The 22,645-nt window shown below is 40.4% G+C and overlaps 1 protein-coding gene across 9 annotated transcripts in view; it reads left to right on the top strand.

Moving 5' to 3' along the window:
- SLC16A12 (solute carrier family 16 member 12) overlaps positions 1–22,645 on the top strand; it is a 92,731-nt gene that overhangs the window by 60,571 nt on the left and 9,515 nt on the right. For 7 of the 9 annotated variants that reach the window (XM_036829715.1, XM_036829714.1, XM_036829712.1 and 4 more), the window contains 3 exons: positions 7,529–7,777; positions 19,255–19,358; positions 21,948–22,091. In XM_036829715.1, coding sequence (XP_036685610.1) covers positions 7,668–7,777; positions 19,255–19,358; positions 21,948–22,091 — 358 coding nt within the window. In that variant the 5' untranslated portion in view covers positions 7,529–7,667. The remainder of the gene's footprint in view (positions 1–7,528; positions 7,778–19,254; positions 19,359–21,947; positions 22,092–22,645) is intronic. The other 2 variants (XM_036829721.1, XM_036829720.1) reach the window with 2 other exon arrangements.

A 22,645-nucleotide genomic window follows, 5' to 3' on the forward strand; every position in this document is an offset into this window, starting at 1 on the left:
ACCAGTATCTTTAGCGCTGTTAGTTTTTCAAGACGACTTGGAAATCTGGATTTTTAGATATCTTAGCTGGTACAGGCTGCTATAACAAAAATCTCACAGCCTGGGTGGCTTAAACAACAGACCTTTAGTTCTCATAGTTCTAGAGGCTGGGAAGTCCAAGATCACGGAGCTGGCACTTTCAGTGTCTGGTGAGAACCCACTGCCTGGTTCATAGATGCCATGCTTTTACTGTGACATCATATGGCAGAAGGGGCAAAGTAGCTCTCTGGGGTCTCTTTTATTTTTTTTATTTTTTAAACTTTGCATCCCTTGTTGGATTTCTAATATTTATTTATTTCTTCATTCATTCATTCATGCTGCGCCGGGTCTTAGTTGCAGCACACAGGATCTTAGTTGCAGCATGCGGACTTCTTATTTGCGGCGTGCATGCGGGATCTAGTTCCCCCACCAGGGATCGAACCCGGGCCCCCTGCATTGGGAGCACAGAGCCTTACCCACTGGACCACCAGGGAAATCCCCTGGGGTCTCTTTTAAACGGGCATTAATCCCATTCTTTATGCGCAGGGCCCTCATGACCTAATCACTTTCCAAAGGCCCCCACCGCCAAATACCATCACATTGGAGATTAGGTTTCAACATATGCATTTTAGGGGAACAAATTCAGTCTATAGCATTAGGAAAATCTCATATTTACATGTGGCAACCAAAGTAAACATTTTAAAAACACTATAGGCCTAACAAAAATGTCCTGAAGTTTGATTTGCTCATTGCTGCCAGTTTGTGACTGTTCTCATCTGAATCTAACTACAGTCCCACAAAGTACGTAGAGGGGATTTTTTTTTTTTTTTTTGTACAAACAAAGAAGCTAAGGCTCAGAAATTATTGTTCAACAGATTATTGACTGCCTATCCCGCTAGGATGTAAGCTCCCTGAAGGCAGGGCCATTGTTTATTTTCTTCACTGCTCTAAGCCCTGTTCCTAGAATAGTACCGGATGCATACTGGACACACAATAAATATTTACTGAATTAATAAGTGATGAATAAATGAAAACAGGTTAAGTCACATGGCAAATAATATCTATGTTTTTGTACCAGATACTCCTCATGATTGATTGATTGATTGATTGATTGATACTGAAGTATAGCTGATTTACAATATTATATTAGTTTTAGGTGTACAACATAGCGATTCGATATTTTTTATAGATTATGCTCCATTTAAAGTTATCATAAAATATTTGCTATATTCCCTGTGCTGTACGTTACATGCTTGTATCTTATTTATTTTACACCTGGTACTTTGTACCTCTTAATCCCCTTCCCCTAATTGCCGCTTCCCCCATCCCTCTCCCTGCTGGTAACCATTAGTTTATTCTCTGTGAGTCTGTTTCTGTTTTTTTATATTCATTCCTTTGTTTTATTTTTTAGAGTCCACATATAAGTGAAAACATACAGTATTTGTCTTTCTCTGTCTGACTTGCTTACTAAGCATAATACCCTCCAGGTCTATCCTTGTTGTTGCAAATGGCAAAATTTCATTCTTTTTTATGGCTCAGTGTATTCCAGTGTATATATATTATATACCACATCTTCTTTATCCATTCATCGGGGTTTTCTTCAGTTACTTTTTTTTATTGAAGTATAGTTGATTTACAATGTTGTGTTAGTTTCAGGTGTACAGCAAAGTGATTCAGTTATACATACATACATATATATATATTCTTTTTCAGATTCTTTTCCATTATAGGTTATTACAAGATATTGAATATAGTCTCCTGTGCTATACAGTAGGTCCTTATTGTCTATCTTTTTTATATATAGTAGTGTGCAGGTACTCCTCATATTTTATCTCATTTTAATCCATACAACATTCTGTGAGGATAATATTAGCCCCATTTTATGGATGAGAAAACTGAGGCTCAGAGAGTTAAAGTAGGTTGCCTGAGTTCATATAACTCATAAGATAGAGAATCAGGACCAGGAAGGACCCGAATCTTCCTCTGACTGCTAGTTCTTTTTGTTTTCTACCCTGCACTCTGCCACCATAGCCATAAATATCGATTCTCTCCCACCCCATCCTCCCAGATATTGGCATTTTATTCTGCAGATCAATGCATCACATCTCCCTAGAACAGGGGTCTGCCCACTTTCTCTGTAAAAGGCCAGATAGTAATTATTGTAAGTTTTGCTAGACTAAATACTTTTACTTAGTTGCAACTACTCCATTGCCATTGTAGCATGAAAGCAAAGACAAAATGCAAATAAATGGGTATGGTTGTGTTCCAGTAAAATTTTATTTACTAAAAGAGGCAGCAGGCCAAATTTTGCTTGAGGGCTGTAGTTGGCTGATTCCTGCCCAATGAGACAGAAAAATTATCTTATTTAAAAGGTGACAAGCTAGCTAAGTGGCTAGCTCACTGTATAGATATTTAAATTCTTTTCTGGTTCTTTGGCTTGACTTCATAGTTCATAGAAAATATTTACTGTATACACCTTAAATTACCCCAACATTGCAGTGGTGTGCTAGTTAAGTGTTTAACAACTGGTTGTCTCAGAGGATACAGAAAGTTTGGATGTGTAGTTTACCAATGTATGGTTTCTGTGGTAGAGGCACTCCTCACATGGCCAGTTTCAAGCCACCGGTATGACATCACTGAACGTGGCATGGGGATGAGAGGCAGCAGATGCTGACTTCGACATACCACTGTCTGCAGGCATGTATCCATTTGTATCCTCTTGGCCGAAGTAACAGAAATCTCAACTAGTTCCCACAATAAGTCAAATGGGGCTTCCCTGGTGGCGCAGTGGTTGAGAATCCGCCTGCCAATGTGGGGGACACGGGTTCATGCCCTGGTCCGGGAAGATCCCACATGCCGCGGAGCAACTAAGCCCGTGAGCCACAACTACTGAGCCTGTGCTCTGCAATAAGAGAAGCCACCGCAACGAGAAGCCCGCGCACCGCAACAAAGAGTAGCCCCCGCTCGCTGCAACTAGAGAAAGCCCGTGCACAGCAACAAAGACCAAACACAGCCAAAAATAATAAATAAGTAAAAATAAGTAAATTTATTAAAATAAATAAATAAATAAAATAAGTCAAATGTGTTATGTTACCTAACAAGCTAGATAGGGTGGCTCCAGAATTGGTTAGTTTAGTGGCTCAGTGACATCATTAAGGTTCCAGGTTCTTTTCATCTTTCTGCTGTGCCTGCAAGACGTCTTACTGACTTTGTCTTCAGGCCAGCTTCCTTCATGGTGAAGAAGTGACGGCTGTAGTTCCAGGCGTCATATCCAGATTCAAAATGTCTATAGGAAGAAGCAGGGCTTGTTTCTTTCCTGTGTCTTTTCTTAAGAGCAAGGAAATCTTTTCCAGAGGACTTTCCCTCATACTTCATTGGCTGGAATTGCTTCACCTCCTAGTCCCTAAGCACTTACTGCGAAGGGAAAGGGAGACCAATCAAAAGCCATTCCCTGAAACAATGGATTGGGCCACCCTTCCCTGAAACAAATGGCTGCTGGAGAGAGAGCAGATAGAGTAGATCCCTGAACCAAGCCAGGGCTATGATAGAATGGAGGAGAGGTGGGCTGTGGCTTGGGTGTAGGCAACCAGCTCTGCTGCAGTAGGCTGTGTATATTAAAGTGAAAATACAAGTATGGTAGATCTTTTAAATGAGTTTTTCTTTGAGTGTTTAATATTGGGGAGGAAAGTAGTTGACTATTAAAAGTAGCCTACCCATGACTGCCCTGGCAGTCCAGTGGCTAAGACTCCACGCTTCCACTGCAGGGGGCGCGGGTCGGATCCCTGGTCAAGGAACAAAGATCCCGCATGCTGCGTGGTGCAGCAAAAAAAAAAAAAAAAAAGTAACTTACCCATGACACAAAGTTATGTTTTGTAGGGACTGACCCTGAAGCTCCAGAGTGCTGGAGACTCCTCTGGTTGTTTTGAAATCAGGGAGAGTTCCCTAGCTGATCAAGTCAGTGACCTTAAGCATGTTTCAGGGAAATGCCAATGGTACCATTTAAAGAACTGTATTTCTAGCTGCATCAGGCTGCAATTAATGTCCTACATTAATTGTAGGACATTAAGGCACACACACATTAAGGTGTGCCTTCAACGAGAATTATATGCGTATGCTTAGGTTAAAATGTATATGAACTTACCTCAAGGAATAAGGAAAAGTAGTGGAAGTAGTGTAGGGCATTGGTTAGGAAAAGTAAGACTAGGGTTCATATCCCATTTCTGCTCCTTGGTAATGATAATAATAATTAGGAAAATTACTGCATCTCTCTAGTCTGAGTTACGGTATCTGTAAAATAGGGATAATAATACCTACCGTCTATGGTTGTTGTAAGGATTAAATGAGATACTGTCTATATAACGCTGCTTCATAGCAATGTGGCCTATGGATGGTCTGAAAAGCTACCTCCATATTGTTGTTTTCACTTAGCCCAGTGTTTTGGCTATGACTCTGTCCCTAGGCCAGTGATTAGCAATATTACCATTTCAAACAATAATTTTGACTTTCTGTCAATCAGTAGGCTTAATATTTATGTCAATACTGCTCTTCTAATACTTCTGATGGATTTATACTCTCCAGCCATTCACTCCATCTCCTTTGTCAGTCTCCTCACATTCACAGGATGGCCAATTAAGATGAACAGGGAGGCACTTCCAGGTCTTGAAAGTGAGCAAACCTAAGTGGTCTACGTGGAATCACTCTTGTTGCCTTTGGCTCACTATCTTTGCTCCACATTTGTTCTCTGAATTCGCAGGCTGCCAATTTGTTCCCGTGGCTTCAAAGATGAACGCTTGCAAGATTTTACTATGAGCCATTTTCGTGAGAAAGTCATGGTTTTAAAGTAAATTTTTCTTCATTAGACAGTTTGGTTTGTCCATAATTTACCAGGTGGTGCGTGGTCTATGGTCACCAAACAATGCATGCTTAGTCATATTTGAAATGATGTTTTATTTATTTATTTATAAAGAGCAGTTTTTTTTTTTAATATTCATTTTATTTATTTATTTATTTATTTGGCTGTGCTGGGTCTTAGTTGCAGCACTTGGGTTCTTTTAGTTGCGGCATGCAGGATCTTTAGTTGCAGCATGCAAACTCTTAGTTGCAGCATGCGGGATCTAGTTCCCTGACCAGGGATCAAACCTGGGCCCCCTGCATTGGGAGTGCAGAGTCTTAGCCACTGGACCACCAGGGAAGTCCCTGATGTTTCATTTAATTAATATTATTTAAAATTTCTTCTGGTGATCATTATAAAATTGTACCCCAAACTGGGTGATTGGCTCAATCCAGTGGAAAAATCATCTGTTAAAACTCTGATTTAGTCTCTTAAAAAATTCATCCCTAACTATAATTAAGAAGCTTGATTGACATGCCAAAGTATACCATAAGAAACACTTGATCTCACAGTTCTTGTGGGACCACATTCAGGCCTCGCTTAGTTGGGCCTGGCTGGCTTGGCTCAGGGTCTCACAAAGCTGCAATCAAAGTGTCAGCCAGAGTGTGTTCTCAACTGGAGGCTCAACTAGGGAAAAAATCTGCTTCCAAGCTCACTTGGCATGTTGGCAGAATTCATTTCCTTTTGTTGTAGGACTGAGAGCTTTAGCTTTTTGCTGTCACTTTAGCTTTTTGAGGCTGTCCTCAGCTCCTACTGGCTACCCACAGTTCCCTGCCACGTGGCCTTCTCCATGGCAGTGTGCAACATGGCAGCCTGCTTCTTCAGGGCCAGCAGGAGAGTGAGAGTGAGTCGGCTAGCGAGGCTGAGTCTTATTCAGCATGACCTAATCATGGGAGCCATGTGCCATCACCAGTGCCATATTCTGGTTAGAAGCAAGTCACAGGTCCCACCCACACTCAATGGAAGGGATTCACAAAGACAAGAACAGCAGGATGTGAGACCGTAGGGGCAGCTTAGACTCTGTCTACAAGGAGCTGTGTGTGTCTTGCTTATCGCTGAATCCTCGGTGTCCGGAATAATGCCTAACACATATTAGATACTCCACAAGTGTTGGTAGTTGAATGAATTAATGTTGCAGATATTACTTCTTTGAATCATGTGTTGCTTTTTTTCCCCCCCAAGTCTATGGTTTACCTTTTGGTCTTATTTATTACATGTTTTGGTGTATAGAAATGTTAAATTTTAATTTAGACAAATCAACAAAATTTCCCCTTGGTTTGTTAACATTTACATCTCAGGGAGTCCTTTTCCCATCTAGAGGTTAGATAATTATTTGCATATGTTTTCTTCTAGATTTTAAATGACTTCTTTTTTACATTTAACTCTGATCTATCTAGAAGGTTAAGAACTAAATGGAGGGACTTCCCTGGTGGCGCAGTGGTTGAGAGTCCGCCTGCCAATGCAGGGGACACGGGTTCGAGCCCTGGTCCGGGAAGATCCCACATGCCGTGGAGCAACTAAGCCCATGCGCCACAACTACTGAGCCTGCGCTCTAGAGCCCGCGAGCCACAACTACTGAGCCCGTGCACCACAACTACTGAAGCTCACGTGCCCTGGAGCCCGTGCTCCGCAACAAGAGAAGCCACTGCAATGAGAAGCACACGCACCACAACGAAGAGTAGCCCCCACTCGCCGCAACTAGAGAAAGCCCGCGCACAGCCACGAAGACCCAGTGCAGCCAAAAATAAATAAATAAATTTATTTTAAAAAAAGGAATTAAATGGAGAGTTGTAACAGGAGGTAGCAAATAATCCTTTTTTTCCCCATCCCTCTTTGCTACCTTATTTAGTTGTACTGAATTATTATGTGCAACTTCTGGGCTTTCTATTCTGTTTCACTTATTTTTCATTCTCGTCTTGCTTCAATTTTTTCCATCTAAGAATTATAGCATTCTTGGTCAGAAAGGCCAATGCAGTTACTGTCAGAATCATTCAGTATAGTAATTAAGACATAGCCTAAGCTGTTGTAACAGAAAGACTCCAGAATAGAGAGACTCAAATAAAGCTGAGGCTTATTTACCTTTGGTGTAACAGTGAGGGGTGTGTGATGTCGGGAGCTGGAGAGGCACCTCTTCCCCACAGAGTCGTTTGAGGGCCCAGGCTCCTTCCATCCTGTAGCTCTGCCAGCCCCTAGGGCGATGTCTGGGCCTGTGTGTTTGGAACTGTTTCATCCCCACATCCACATTCCAGTCTATGGGAAAGGAGGTGGTGGAAGTCTTAAGAAAGTGCCTTTGCCTTTGAGCTGAGGAACCCGAAGTGGCATGTATTATTTTGCTCATATCCCTTTAGTCTAGACTAAACCATGTTGCCACATCTACCTTCAAGGCATTTTATCCAAACTGTCGTCATGGGTTTGGCTAAAAGTTGAGAAGATCTGTTATTAAAAAAAAGAAGAAGGAGGAGAGGTTGCAAGGACAACTAATGGTCTTTGCACCAGGCCAGTATTCATAGTTAACGAAGAATCATATTTAAGAGGAAAGTAATAATCATTTTCACCAAGTGAAAAACTATCTTTGGATATGGCAATAAAATACAACTATGTCCTGATTTTTGGTTTTAGATGGCCAGTAACCCATGTGCCAGGTAGCACTCTATGCCAGTCTTGAAAGCCAACAGGAAATCACTGGACAGCAGACCTTTCCAAGATCATAACTGTGCTGTTGGAGTAACTTGGAAAAGAAGAAAAAAGAACTGAAACCATGGCAAAAGTAAATAGAGCTCGGTCTACCTCCCCACCGGATGGAGGATGGGGCTGGATGGTTGTGGCTGGCTGTTTCCTTGTTACCATCTGCACCCGGGCAGTAACCAGGTAGGTGGGACTTCCTTCTCGATTTATTATCAGATGACCTGGCTTGTCTTTTTTTCTAAGTCGGCTTCATTCTAGTTCTGAACCTGTCATTGTGAAAATATATGTTTTGTGCGCGTGTGTGTATTTCCTTTGACTGCTCGGATATCTTTTTCTTTGCAAGGAATGTGATTTTCTGACACTTAAAAGTCCTGGATAGTGGTCTCTTATAATCTCTGGCACATAAACCTGGAGTGTTAGGACATTTTTCAGCTAAATATTATGGCTGTGCCGGACATTTATTTTCATAAGCAGTTCATCCCACAAAGGACAAATATATAAGCTCAAAATAGTCCTTGAAAACCTCTCAGCTCACCAGGAGACTGAGCCGCTGGAAGCTTAAAGCCTAGAATTTAAATTCTTTTGCTTCATTTTGCACTTGGCTGTGGTAGCGGAGGCTGGTTTCTAGGTTGAAGGAGAGAAAGAGCATAAATACAGGGATTCTCTCATCTCATTTGGTCATGTTTCCTCTTTTCCTTTTACCCAAGGGCATAGCCTTGACTATACTTAAGTTAAACGTGCGTACACTGAGATGCGTTCATCTCATTTACATTTGGAATAAAGCCACACTTGAAATCTGCATGTGCTAGCTCTCTCCTCTAGAGGTGCCTTCATTCAAATTGAACTGTGTTGCTCTTCTCTGACAACACTCCCTTGGCAGCCAAAGAAACTGATTTGCACTGTATAACTTCACTTGATGGCATCATCAATAAAAGCATCGATGTTCCCCCCATAACAAATAGATAATGCAGGAAAGAAGCAGGATGTTTGTGTTTGCTACAATAAGGATTCATTGATTATGTGTCAAAATTAACTGTAGATTTGTTTAAAATAATATGATGGTTGAGTCTGATTTTTCTCCCATCTAGATTATGGATCTTGTGTTCTGGGAGTGAGGAGGTCATAGAGTTAAAAGGAATCTCTTTCATCTTGGTTCTTACATGTGGAAGCTTTCATCACTCCCATGAGAGGAAATTTCTGGAAGTGAGCTTAGTGCTTCTATAAGAAGGGCAGCTGGAAACCAGAAAAGAGGATTGTGGCTGGCAGCAAAGGCCTGTTTTCGGAGGTTCCTGGGAGAGGCTGAGAGGAGGATACCTGAGCACAATAGGCTCAGAGGAGGAAAGGGTGACACACCAGGAAGCAGCCAAGAGAACTGGAGACAGAGACTAGGAAAGCAGCCTGCATGGTGATTTGTCAATTCAGAGGATCAGTGCCTATTGGGCAGTTAATTCTTTTTCCAGTTTTATTGAGAACTAATTGACATTCATCGCTATATAATTTTAAGGCATACAGCATGATTTTTTTAATTGAAGTATAGTTGATTTACAATGTTGTGTTAGTTTCTGGTGTACAGCAAAGTGATTCAATTTTTTATATGTGTGTGTGTGTGTATATATATATATAACTGAATATATATATTCTTTTCCATTATGGTTTATTACAGAATATTGAATTTAGTTCCATGTGCTATACATTAGGACCTTGTTGTCTATCTATTTTATATATAATAGTTTGTAAGCATGATGATTTGATTTACATTTACTTTAGGTTCAGCTAACATCCGTCTTCTCATATAACTACAATAAAAAGGAAAGAAAAGAAAAAAGAAAAAGACTTTTCTCTTCATGATGAGAACTCTTAGGATTTATTCTCTTAACAACTTTCCTATCTATCATACAACAGTGTTAGCTGTAGTCATCATATTGTTCATGACATCCCTAGTACTTATTTATCTTATAACTGGAAGTTTGTATTTTTTGACCACCTTCCTCCAATTCCCTTCCCCTCCCCCCCCACCCCCACCCCCCCTGCCTTGGTAACCATAAGTCTGATCTCTTTTTATATGCACTTGGTTGTTGCTTTAGATTCCACATATATTTAAGATTATACAGTATTTGTCTTTCTCGCTCTAACTTATTTCACTTAGCAGAATGCCTTCAAAGTCCATTCATATTGTTGCAAATGGTAGGATTTTCTCATTTTTTTTCTGGCTGAATAATATTCCATTGTATATATATACCACGCCTTCTTTATCCATTCATCCATCCATGTCTTGGCTATTAAAAATCATGCTGCTATGGGCATGGGGGTGCAGATATCTTTTCTAGTTAGTGCTTTCATTTTCTTTGGATCTATTCCCAACAGTGGAATTTCTGGATCACATGCTAGTTCTATTTTTATCCCTACTGCTTTCTATGGTGGCTGTACCAATTTACAATCCCATCAACAGTGCACAAGGGTTCCCTTTTCTCTGCATCCATACCAGCATTTGTTATCTCTTATCTTTTTGCTGATGACTATTTTAACAGGTGTGAGGTAATAGCTCATTGTGGTTTTAACTTGCATTTCCCTAACGACTAGTGATGTTGAGCATCTTTTCATGTACCTGTTGGTCTTTAGTATATCTTCTTTGAAGAAATGTCTATTTAGGTCCTTTGCTCATTTTCTAAATTGGGTTATTTGTTTTTTTACTATTGAGTGGTGTGCATTCTTTGTATGTTTTGGATATTAACCCTTTATCAGATATGTGGTTTGCAAATATTTTTTCCCATTCTTTTCACTTTGTTGATGGTTTCTTTTGCTGTGCGGAAGCTTTTTAGTTTGATGTAGTCCTGCTTGTTTATTTTTTATTTTGTCACTTGTGTTTTAGGTGACATATCCAAAAAATCATTACCAAGATCCATGTTGAGGAACTTTATTCCTATGTTTTCTTCTAGTAGTTTCATAGTTTCGTGTCTTATATTTAATCCTTAAATCCATTTCAAGGTAATTTTTGTGAGTGGTCTAAAATGTGGGTCTAGTTTTATTCTTTTACATGTGAATATCCAATTATCTCAGCACTATTTACTGAAGAGACTGTCTTTTCTCCATTGAATATTCTTGGCTCCCTTTTCAAACATTAGTTGATGCTTAGGTTTATTTCTGGGTTCTCAGTTCTGTTCCACTGGTTTATTTGTCTGTTTTTATGCCAGTACCAAACTGTTTTGATGACTACAGCTTTATATTATAGTTAGAAATCAGGAAGTGTGATACCTCTTTCTTAGGATTTCTTTGGCTATTTAGGGTCATTTGTGGTTCCATATAAATTTTAAGAGTGTTTTATCTACGTCTGTAAAAAATGCCATTGGATTCTTGATAGGAATTGCATTGAATATATAGATGGCTTTTGATAGTGTTGACATTTTAATAATGTTAATTCTTCCAGTCCACAAACATGGGATATCTTTCCATTTATTTGTGTCTTCTTCAGTTTCTTTCACTGATGTCTTGTAGTTTTCAGCATAGAGATCTTTCATGCCCTTAGTTAAATTTACTGTATTTGATGCTATTGTAAATGGGATCAATTTCTTTATTTCTTTTTCGGAAATTTTATTGTTAGTGTATATAAACACTACTGATTTTTGTATGTTAATTTTATATCCGGCAACTTACTGAGTTCATTGATTAGATCTAAGAGCCTTTTGGTTGCGTCTTTAGGATTTTCTCTATATAAAATCATATCATCTGCAAATAGAGACAATTTTACTTCTTCCTTTCCAATTCTAATACCTTTTATTAATTTTTCTTGCCTGATTGCCAAGGCTAGGACTTCTAGGACTATGTTGAATAGGAGTGATGAGAGTGGCCACCCTTGTCTTGTTCCTCATTTTAGAAGAAAAGCTTTCAGCCTTTTACCGTTGAGCATGATATTAGCTGTGGGCTTGTGACTTATGGCTTTATTATGCTGAGATATGTTCCTTCTATGCCTAATTTGTTAAGAGTTTTTATCATAAATGGATGTTGAATTTTGTCAAATGCTTTTTCTGTGTCTATTGAGAGGATCATACAATTTATTTCTTTCATTCTATTAATATGATGTGTCACATTGATTGATTTGTGTATGTTGAACCATCCTTGCATCCCAGGAATAAATTCCACTTGAACCTGGTGAATGATCCTCTTAATATGCTGCCGATTCAGTTTGCTAGTATTTTATTGAGAATTTTTGCCTCTATACTCATCAGGAATATTTGGCCTGTAGTTTTATTTTCTAGTAGTGTCCTTTTCTGGTTTGGTACTAGGATAATGCTGGTCTTATAAAATGAGTTTGGGAATGTTCCCTCCTCTTTGATTTAAATAATATGCTTAAAAGTTAAACCATACATCTGGAAGGTAAAAATTCAAACAATACAGAAACATATAAGGTAAAGCCTTTTTCTCCTCACTTCCTGAATCCCTGTTTCACTGCCTAAAGTTAATCTCATAAATAGTTTCTTGAGATCTGTCCAGAAATTTTTTTAAAAACCTTATGTCCATATATAAAGCATGTTCTTTTCATTTACACCAATGGGATCATATTATACACACTGTTTTGAACTTTTTTTTTTTTTGCTTAATAATATCTTTTGGAAATATTTCCATGTCAGCACATATGGCTCTACCTCACTGAAAGATAGGTGCTTAAAATTTCACCATATGGATGTTTCCATAATTTATTTAAAACATTTTTATTGATGGACATTTATATTGCTTGCTGGTTTTTGCTTTATAGACAATGCTACCATTTATAATCCAGGGCATTTAAAAATCATATTTCACTCTTACCTTGTAACTAATGATGCTTCCTTACACATAAAATTTATATAAGCTTAAAGTTGTGCAGGCTATTAAAGTAGTCATTCTCATTTATTTACTCCCTCTGTTTGTTAATGTGCATTGATTACATACTTTTTCTTCGAGACATCTTGTTACCAAACACATTATCTATGTTAAGAATCATATTTCAGGACTTCCCTGGTGGCACAGTGGTTAAGAATCGGCCTGCCAATGCAGGAGACACGGGTTCGAGCCCTGGTCCGGGACGATCCGACATGCCGCGGAGCAACTAAGCACATGAGCCACAACTACTGAGCCCATGTGCCACAGCTACTGCAGCCCGTGTGCCTAGAGCCTGTGCTCTGCAACAAGAGAAGCCACCGCAATGAGAAGCCCTCGCACCACAACGAAGAGTAGCCCCTGCTCACCACAGCTAGAGAAAGCCCGCGCACAGCAGCGAAGACCCAATGCAGCCAAAAATAAATAAATAAATTTATATAAAAGAAAGAATCATATTTCATAGTGTAATTACATGACATTCTATTAGTAAATTGATAAATTGAATTGAAGTTGATACTTGCAAAACAACACTTGTTTTAAATGTTTAAAGAAAACCCCCAGCTCTGAGACCTACTTTTCTCTCAGTCTTCTGGGTCTAAATTAACTTAATTGCAATAGATGTCTAGAGTCCTGTGGAACTGTGGAGCTCTTTTAACAACAGCTGAATTCCTGTAAATAATTGCTAATGTTAGCTGAGCACTTACTCTGTGCTTGTTGGCATTATTCCAAACACTTTTCATTGATTAAGTCATTTAATCCTTATAATAACACACAGAGGTTGAATGATGTGTCCAAAGTCACATGGTGAATAACTGGCAGTGCTTTTACCCACTGGGCTACACTGCCCAGTGGATTACTTACTGCGTTGACTTAGTGGATAACTTCATCAACCAGAAAAAAGTCTTTACCAAATATCAGATGTTGTCAGCCTCCAACTCTACCAGAGAAGAATTTTATAGCAGAGTGACAAGATAGAGACAGCAAGTATGTTGACCTCTTGAGAGAAAGCATCTTTGAGAACATTGTAACAAACAACACTTGGGTGATATTAACACCAATGGGATCAAAACCTGTCAACCCCTGAAGGATGTTCAGAGTTGTTTGCTATTGCAGCATGATCTAATCCACTCTGACTGATGCAGTCATGCTTCCCCAAATGCTTAATTTATAGATGAAGAAACCAAGACCGTGAGGGATTAAGAAGCTTCATCAAAACTCTCAGTTATTCAGCACGGGAATCAGAGATCAGAACCGAGTTCTCCTGACATCTGTCAGATGCACAAATATTCCAAGGGACAACAAAAATAATTTGTAAAGTGAGAAGCTCATGTGCTCCCAATAAGATTTGTTTTCTTTAAGGTCATGCCTTTGTTTAGAAGGCATAACTCATGAAACTTTACCATTTGAAAACTTCCACGGTCCTTTCCTTTTGGAGAACAAATTAAAATACAATAATTCTTCCCATATTTCATAAAAGTCACAGTCATTCAGAAGCATGTGGGACTTCCCTGGTGGCACAGTGGTTAAGAATCCGCCTGCCAGTGCAAGGGATACGGGTTCGAGCCCTGGTCCGAGACGATCCCACATGCCGTGGAGCAACTAAGCCCATGCGCCACAACTAGTGAGCCTTTGCTCTAGAGCCCATGAGCCACAACTACTGAACCCACATGCCACAACTACTGAAGCCCGCGCACCTAGCTCCACAACAAGAGAAGCCACTGCAATGAGAAGCCCGCGCACCGCAACGAAGAGTAGCCCCTGCTCACCGCAACTAGAGGAAGCATACACGCAGCAACGAAGACCCAACACGGCCAAAAATAAATAAATAAATAAATTTATATATTAAAAAAAGAAGCATATGTATGTGGTTATTAAATTTTACCTCTGACAAGCCTACTCACATGTTTGGACAAGAATCTCAGGTGTTACTTCTGAATTTTACATAACTACAGTTTGATATGACTAGTCAAATCAGTTGGAAAAAACCCATCAAACAGAAAACAAAACAACAGAACAAGATAAAAAAAGTCACAAGAAATAAACATAGTCCCACAAATATTAAATCCCCCAAAACAATTTAGTGGAGAGAAGAGATTATGATTTACAACACCAAAATATCTTATTATCATTTGGGGTGCTTTCCTCTTAGTTGTCCTATGTTCTTCCACATTTCCAGCTTCTGCATCTCTCTTTTCCTAATTCTTTCTCTCAGCTTATAAACTCAGATTCTTCACACCTCTACTGTACCGTATCTAGCCATGTGCTCCTACATAGCTGCCATCCGTTCTTCCTCTTCCTTTCTCATTCAAGTTCTTGAAGTTGCTACTCTACCATTTCACTTCTTTATCTTCCAGTCACTTCTCTACCAACTCTCAGCCTGCCTTCCCTCCTAATTTCCTTCCTTTCGTACCTTGAACCTTGAACAATGTTTAATGAGCACCCCATACATGGAAGCTATGGTACTAGATATTTGGGATTCAATTCAAGATAAGACAGACATGATCTTTGCTGTCACAGAGCAAGAGTCTAGTGGAGAATACAAACAAATGCAAAGAACATCGCCACACAGTGTGGTAAGGGTCCAGCATGTAGTGGAAATACTTAAGAAAGGTATCAAGCCCAGACTCAGGTAGTCAAGGAAGCCTTCCTGGAGGAGTTGACTATTATCTTGAGACTAAAAGAATGAGGGAGGCTGGGAGAGCATCCTAGAAAAAAAAATGCTCAGAGGTGTGAAAAAGCATGTGTGGTACGTCAAAAGTTGTAGAAAGAAGTTCAGTCTGTCTGAAGTGAGGAATGCACCAGATGGGAAGAAAGGAGAGATGCTAAGAAGGACCAACTTACGCAGGGTCTCATAAGTCACGTTAAAAAGTTTGAAGCATCGGGATCTGATTTGTGTTCTAGTGAGGACACTTGGACCATGGAGTGTAGAATATACTGAAGGTAGCCAAGTGTGAATTCAGGAAAATCAGTTAGGAGGGTTTTGGCTGCAGTCCAGGAGAGGAGTGTTGTCATGAATGATAAATGATAAAGGCAATGGAGCTCCGTGGCAGCATTTGAAAGATACGTGTAAGGTAGAATAAGCAGAATTTGATAGTTGATTAGATCAGTGGTCCTGAACAGGCTGATTTTGGTCTCCGAGGGGACCTTTGGCAGTGTCTGGGGACATTCTGAGCAGAGGCCAGTGACGCTGTTAAACATCCTGCAACGCACAGGACAACCCCCAGGACAAAGAATTCTCACGTCCGAAATGTCATCAGCGCTTAGATTGAGAAACCCTGGGCTGAGGATAACTTAACTATTTTGATACTGAGGCTATAGCCAAGAAATCATTATTCACTTAAATCGAAGGCCTAGTGGTTAGGAGAAAATAATAGACTTTTTGTACTAGTCTAGCAATCTTTAGGATGTTAAGAAACACCGTAGAGTTTCCTGTTATTATTGTACCGAATTAAAACTAGTATAAGGCTCTTGCAGTTAGCTCATGCTTTAGAAAAAGTTCTGCAATATTTTAATTAAATTTAAATTTATATACTCAGCCAGGTAGTTTATGTTATCATTCTCTGCGTTTTCGTTGTGACTATGTTTCAGTCCTCCAAACTCTGATATAATTATTAACCTAGCATCGGATCTACCATAGCACGTTGTCTGGTTTCTTAAATCAGTGGAAGGGGAAGGACACCTTTCGATGTCCCTTTGATAGATATCATCACATACAGTGCTCAGTGCGGAGGACAAGAACGGGACTCTGGTGAATACGGAGGTGTGCCATCCAGAGGGCCTCAGCTGCAGGGTGAACGTCAGCAGGCAGCTTGCAGCTGTCAGTGTCCGCAGGGTCCCCCTCACCTGCGCAGAGCTGCCTCTCCCGAGGGCTCGCCCTTCCAGCGGTGCCCACGTCCAGTGATTGACGGAGGGAGGTGCGTAAAGGCCCGCCCATTTCCCTGGGGATTGGCTGAGGCCCGTCAGACCTGCGTCTGTTTGCCCAGCTCTCTCTGCTCAATCCTGCTCCCGTCCTCTTCCTTCCACAAGTGTCGATCCCTATCTGTACTCTGCACATCGAACTCCATCCCAGTACCTTCTGGGACTTAGAATTTAGCACCCTATACCAGGGTTCTCCAAGCCCCGGGCTGCGGACAGATACCAGCCCGCGGCCTGTTAGGAACAGGGCCGCACAGCAGGAGGTGAGCAGGGCGAGAGTGAGCGAAGCTTCATCTGCCTCTCCCCATCGCCCGCGTTACCTCCTGAACCATCCCCACCCCACCGCACCACGCCCCCCTTCGTGGAAAAATTGTCTTCACGAAACCGGTCCCTGGTCCCTGGTGCCGAGAAGATTGGGGATCGCTGCCCTATACCGTCCCATTTCTCTTTCCTATCACCAGGACTGGCAACATAATTACAGGGCCTGGTGCAAGACGAAAATGCAGGACCCCTGTTCAAAAGGCAGGGAAGAAAGGGCTGGTAAACGTACTAAAATGGGAAGCTTTTCCTTTTTTCAGTGGTCTCGGTTTTTCACGGTGTTTTAAATTTACTATTTACTGTTGTTCTGAGTAAAGAAAATGGAAATGTTAAATAAGTAGCACAAATCTGGCGTTCGTCTTTATATTACCGGTAGCCCTACCTTTTACTTTCCTTCTGTGTCATCATTTTCAGCATAAGCGATCAGCGAATCCAGAGAAGCAACACGAGTAAGAAAGGATCTGATAGGAATCCTCGGCCCTTTGTCTTTCTTAAAACACCATTGCCTTCTTCTGCATTTGAAGCAAGTTTTGGTTTGAAAGGAAAGCATGGTCTCTCTCACTCCCCTGTGCACAGGCTCACTCAGTTGTAGGTGTAACGCACTTACCTGGTACTCAGTCTGAGTCTTACTGGACTCCCACACAAGAGTCTACTGGAATTCTGTGCCCTGGGGCATCTCTAAGGCTATATGCAAATGAAAAAGCACAGAATTGCAGACTGAAGAATCCGTGGCTCTCTGCTCACATGCATGCTTCGTTGTCCCATTGGACTTCACTTACAAAATGAAAATTCAAAGATAAAATTATTAGGAATTTTAAGACAGTGACAGCTGAGTTAAGCCAAGTTTAATGCTTCTGAGTGTCAGATTCTGTGCGACTGTACAGGTTGTATGCCCGTGAAGCTGGACCTTCATAACAGCAGTCCTGATTCACCCTGATTCTCTTCCCCCTTCTTTAACTTTTCCATCACTCACTTTTACATCCAGCAGCAACTGGAGAGGAAGGGGAGAGTAAAATAACAGGTTATTAGGGGCTGCTGAAGCATAATGAGTTGGAATGTGGTCCTACCCAAGGAGACAGATAACCTCCTATCTCATCCCCAAGCTGCAAGGCCTGATTTCTTTCCCTGCTATCACGGAGCTCTGAAAGCTTCCTGTCCTGAATTATCTGTGTGCGGTTCATTCCAAACTATTGCTTCTGGATCACTTCTGTCGTTTTTCCTAAGTAATTAGCTATTTTTCAGCATAAAAATTTCTCTGTCTCTGTTTCTGTTTCTGTCTCTGTCTCTGTTTCTGTCTCTGTCTCTGTATATGCACCCCCATACACACACACACATAAATTTCTGATTGTATAAGAAATCAGGTTCACTGTAAAATAGTTCAAAATGCAGAATAAAGACAAAAAAATCATTTATAACCTCACCATGCACATATAATGACCGGATACATTTTCATTTATATGCTTTCAGACTTTTTCTAGTTACATGAACTACATTTTTATAAAAATAAGCCCTTACTATATGAGCTATTTTGTAACTTACTTTTTTACTTAACATTATATTGTGAATTTATTTCTAAATCAATAAATACAAATCAAATCATTTTTAATACCTAATATTTCATTTTATTGATATGCTATAAGTTACTTAACCAGTCCCTTACTGACGGACGTATATGCTGTTTACAATATTTGGCTATTATAAATAGTTCTCCAGAGTATATATATCCTTTTATGTGTATCTATTATTATTATCATCACCATCTGTTTATTAACTTTGCTTAAAACCTAGAAGTGAAATTGCTGGGTGATGTATAACACTTTATTGTCAAGTCTTAACTTGTATAACAACCTCTTAGAAGTTTCAGATGTTAATGAAACAGTATGATGCGTAACAATCTATGTGTCTGAACTGTCATCTTTTCCATAAGACCTTCCCTACAGCAGTGATCTTCACATCCACTTGGTTTCAGCAGCTGCTCTAGTGGGTGAACACTTGTTTCTTTTTTTCTTTTATTTATTTATTTATTTATTTATTTTTGGCTGCGTTGGGTCTTCGTTGCTGTGCACGGGCTTTCTCTAGTTGCGGCAAGCAGGGGCTACTCATGGTTGCAGTGCGTGGGCTTCTCACTGCGGTGACTTCTCTTGTTGCAGAGCACGGGCTTTAGGCGCGTGGGCTTCAGTAGTTGTGGCACACAGGCTCAGTAGTTGTGGCTCAAGGGCTCTAGAGCACAGGCTCAGTAGTTGTGGCTCACACGCTTAGTTGCTCCTCGGCATGGTGGATCTTCCTGGACCATGGATCGAACCCGTGTCCCCTGCATTGGCAGGTGGATTCTTAACCACTGTGCCACCAGGGAAGTCCTAAACACTTGTTCTTATCCCTTAGAACATCCCAATGGTTGGCTTCTGATTTCCCACTTATTACGGGCCAGCAACGTACCATTGAAAATCAATTAAAACCCCTGGAGACCGGAACAGATGCTTGAACCAAAACTTGAAACTCTCAATCAAATACATGTTCATTCTTTTTTTTTTTTTTTTTTTGGTATAAAATGCTTGCACTTTTTTTTTTTTCAGGTGTATTTCAATTTTTTTTGTGGACTTCCAGACATACTTCTCTCAGGATTATGCACAGACAGCCTGGATCCATTCCATTGTAGACTGTGTGACCATGCTCTGTGGTGAGTATCTCCAGGGATAGATAATTACTGGCTACCCTTGAACTATACATGACAGTGACCTTCCACTACATTTGATGACCAGTTTTTCTGAGTAGAAGGGCTATGATTAAAAATTGGCTAAAACCATATAAAAAGAAAAGTATGATCCTGCCTTTAGCCAAACCCACCCAGATGTGCTTTTGCAGTTAACATTCTTGGCTGATGTCAGATGGACCAGGTAGTGAACACAGTCAGTTGGACACATACCTATAGAGATAGGGAACTGGGCAATCACAGGACTTGTCCTGATTTTGGACGCAGTTAACCGTACAGTATATGCCCTTGCTTTCTTCTGAATGCTGTGGTCCCCTCATTCTCCAGCCACATAAACAGCCATTGGAAAGCACCATGAGCCATTTCAATGTGACCTCCTTAAATGAGTGCCAACAATATGTGCGTCACATCGCAAGTCTTGTTTTCATTCTCGTCCCTTCCCAGAGGGCTCAAAGTTTGGCTCGTTTTCCATGCATCAATCTTCATTCTTAGAGAAGTACTGTAGAAGGATAGAATGGTGCAATCATGAGATAAGCACATTCACTACGGCTGTAGTTTTCATCAAGAGCCACACAGGTGCTATGTACAGTGTACAGAGTGTTCTCAAGATTCATGGAATCTCTCATCGATCTGTATAGTAAGGAAAAACTAACCTTGAGATTTTTCTTTTTAAAAATTTCCAACCAAAGTTATTAAATGAGTGCCATAGAAATTTTCTGTAATTGGGTCAAATCAAAATGATCTATTTGCAGACTAGACCCATTTAATCCTTTCATTTAGATGACTCCTGAGTATTTTAGAAAACTGTTATATCTTCAGGCCATGTCTTAATGGCAAAAGAGAAATACTATATTATTTGGTATCATAAATCATGTCATCTGTTCCATTCTAGGTACTGATTCATATTTATTTTTAGAAAAATGTACATAATCAGGAATTGGTTGATTTGTGCTGAAATGTATTTCCTTGGTTGGGAGGAATTTGAGTGCAATTCTAGGTTTCACGAGACGGCTAAGTTGACACTACTGATAACGCTGGAAGGTCATAAGGGATCAAAAAATCATATTTTCAGGTTTTCTTTCTAGCCTTTTTTTTTTTAACCAGTAAGATGATCACTTGGTTTTCAGGGTCAGATGATTAGTCACAGCCTTTGTGTGGGCATGCCAAGACAGCCATGTTTATCTTTCATGGAGGATACAGGTGACTCATATCTCTCACTATTATCCTTTGGAGAATATTTATAATCCCTCAAAGAGGAATAAATGACCTTCAGTGACCACAATGGTCACAATGACCATGTGAGGCATTGAGCTAAAAGCAGCGTCATGTTAGGTGCAGAATATTTAAATTCTGCAGAATCACATCTGGGACACCCATAGGGGTCATATCTGCCCTATGATGAACAGAGAAGTGAACATTTTTCATTGAGTTTAGTATACATTTTGTCACTTTCCAATAGCCATAGCAGCATCATTCTGGAGAATTAGATATATTTTCAGGAGATTTGCTCATTCCTATTCTCCAGAGGTTATATATGCAGCCAGCCACTATTCTAACTAGATGGGATATTAAGCTGATGACTGATTCTATCATGTACATTTGTGTCACACCCAATTTTAACCTGATTGATATAAAAATTATACTCCACAGATATCTAGAGAATTGGCTCTTCTGATCTTGTTACTAGGAGTACTGGTGTCAGCATGAATTATTCTTCAGAAAGAAATTCACATACATTCCTCACCCATCGTCTCTGCCATCAGTCTGAGAGACCCAAGGAGCCAGAATAACAGGGTGAAATAACCCTGCACTCGGTGTCAGGTTCCCTGAACTGTATAGTTCTTGGTGATCTTGGGTATGTCATATTCCCCTGAACTTCAATTTCTTTTTGGCCTCTTCCAGCTTTAGTTATTAGTCTATAAGCCTGGAAGTTGGCACAATTCTGACACATTGTTAAACCACAAATAGAGTGAGGCCAACCAAAATGTCATCATCTCATTTCCTAGATTTTCTGGGCTTTGATTTCTCATCCACAGGGTTTCCAAAAGCCCGGAAACAGTGCCAGATTGTGAAATTTGTCTATGATCTCTCTCCCTGGCCTTTTCCTGCATAACACTGCTGGCCATGCCGTGTTGCCCACTTTCCTTCTCTACCATTTACCTGTCATAATTATTGTTAATTGTGTATGATCACTACTATATGAAACATACAAGGCACATCGCTGTGCAAGTGACATGTAGTTTAAAGGAGCTGATTCGCTGTTTAAGAAACACCACATAATCCTGGGATTATGGCTGTCATAGAATGGAGATGTGCAATGAGCCGTCAAATGCCAGTCAGGAGATGTGATCCTAATTCCAGCTTTGCTACTTATTCTCTGTGGGACTATGGACAAGCCACTTCCTCTCTCCTTGGTTTCCAAATCTGTAGAATGAGTGGGGCGGGCTCGAGGCTTTGAAGATGGATCGTTCTCTGCTCTGCCAATGCAGCACCCACAGCCTTTCCACAGTGCCCTCAAGGCCTTTGTGTTGAACCTATTTATTATTGTTTTTGAAGCTCCACTTGGGAGTGTTGTCAGTAACCATTTTTCCTGTCAAGTGGGAATCATGCTGGGTGGCTTGCTTGCATCTACTGGTCTCATCCTGGGCTCATTTGCCACCAGTCTGAAGCATCTCTACCTCACTCTGGGAGTTCTTACAGGTAAGGGCACTTTGTACCACCCTTCTCACCCCACCCTATCCGGGGCTTGTCAAGCCCACCAACCTAGCAGTTAACCAAAAGGGCTAGAAATGCAATGGACTGTCGTACTGTAGTGAAAATGTATCACCACTTTAATTCAGCCACTTGACAACAGTGACTGCTGGCTTTCCCTTGGGCAGCCGTGTATGGCTGAGATTCTCCACTCAGAAGCAATATGACATTAGCCAGAGCAACATAAATTTTCGGCAATGATCATTCTCCCAACATCTTTGCCAAGACATTGAAATACTGTCTGTGGTTGACCTGAGTTGCCCTTACTTTATAGTGAATACCATTGTCCAATAAATGGGGGTTTACCATTTTAAAAAGAAAGCCCCTTGTGAATATTCTTACATTGCACATTTTCTTTCGATGTTATGGAAGTATCTTTAGAGAATGAAGCCCATAGAAAGAGAAGCAACTGATGTGCATTCCATAAATCACACTTACAGGGACTGCATAGGATCAAGGTGGGCTTGGTTGGTGGGACTAGAGTAGCAGTTTTCTGCCCCATC

Source organism: Balaenoptera musculus, chromosome 16 (genome assembly GCF_009873245.2).
Source record: "Balaenoptera musculus isolate JJ_BM4_2016_0621 chromosome 16, mBalMus1.pri.v3, whole genome shotgun sequence".
Taxonomy (NCBI): domain Eukaryota; kingdom Metazoa; phylum Chordata; class Mammalia; order Artiodactyla; family Balaenopteridae; genus Balaenoptera; species Balaenoptera musculus.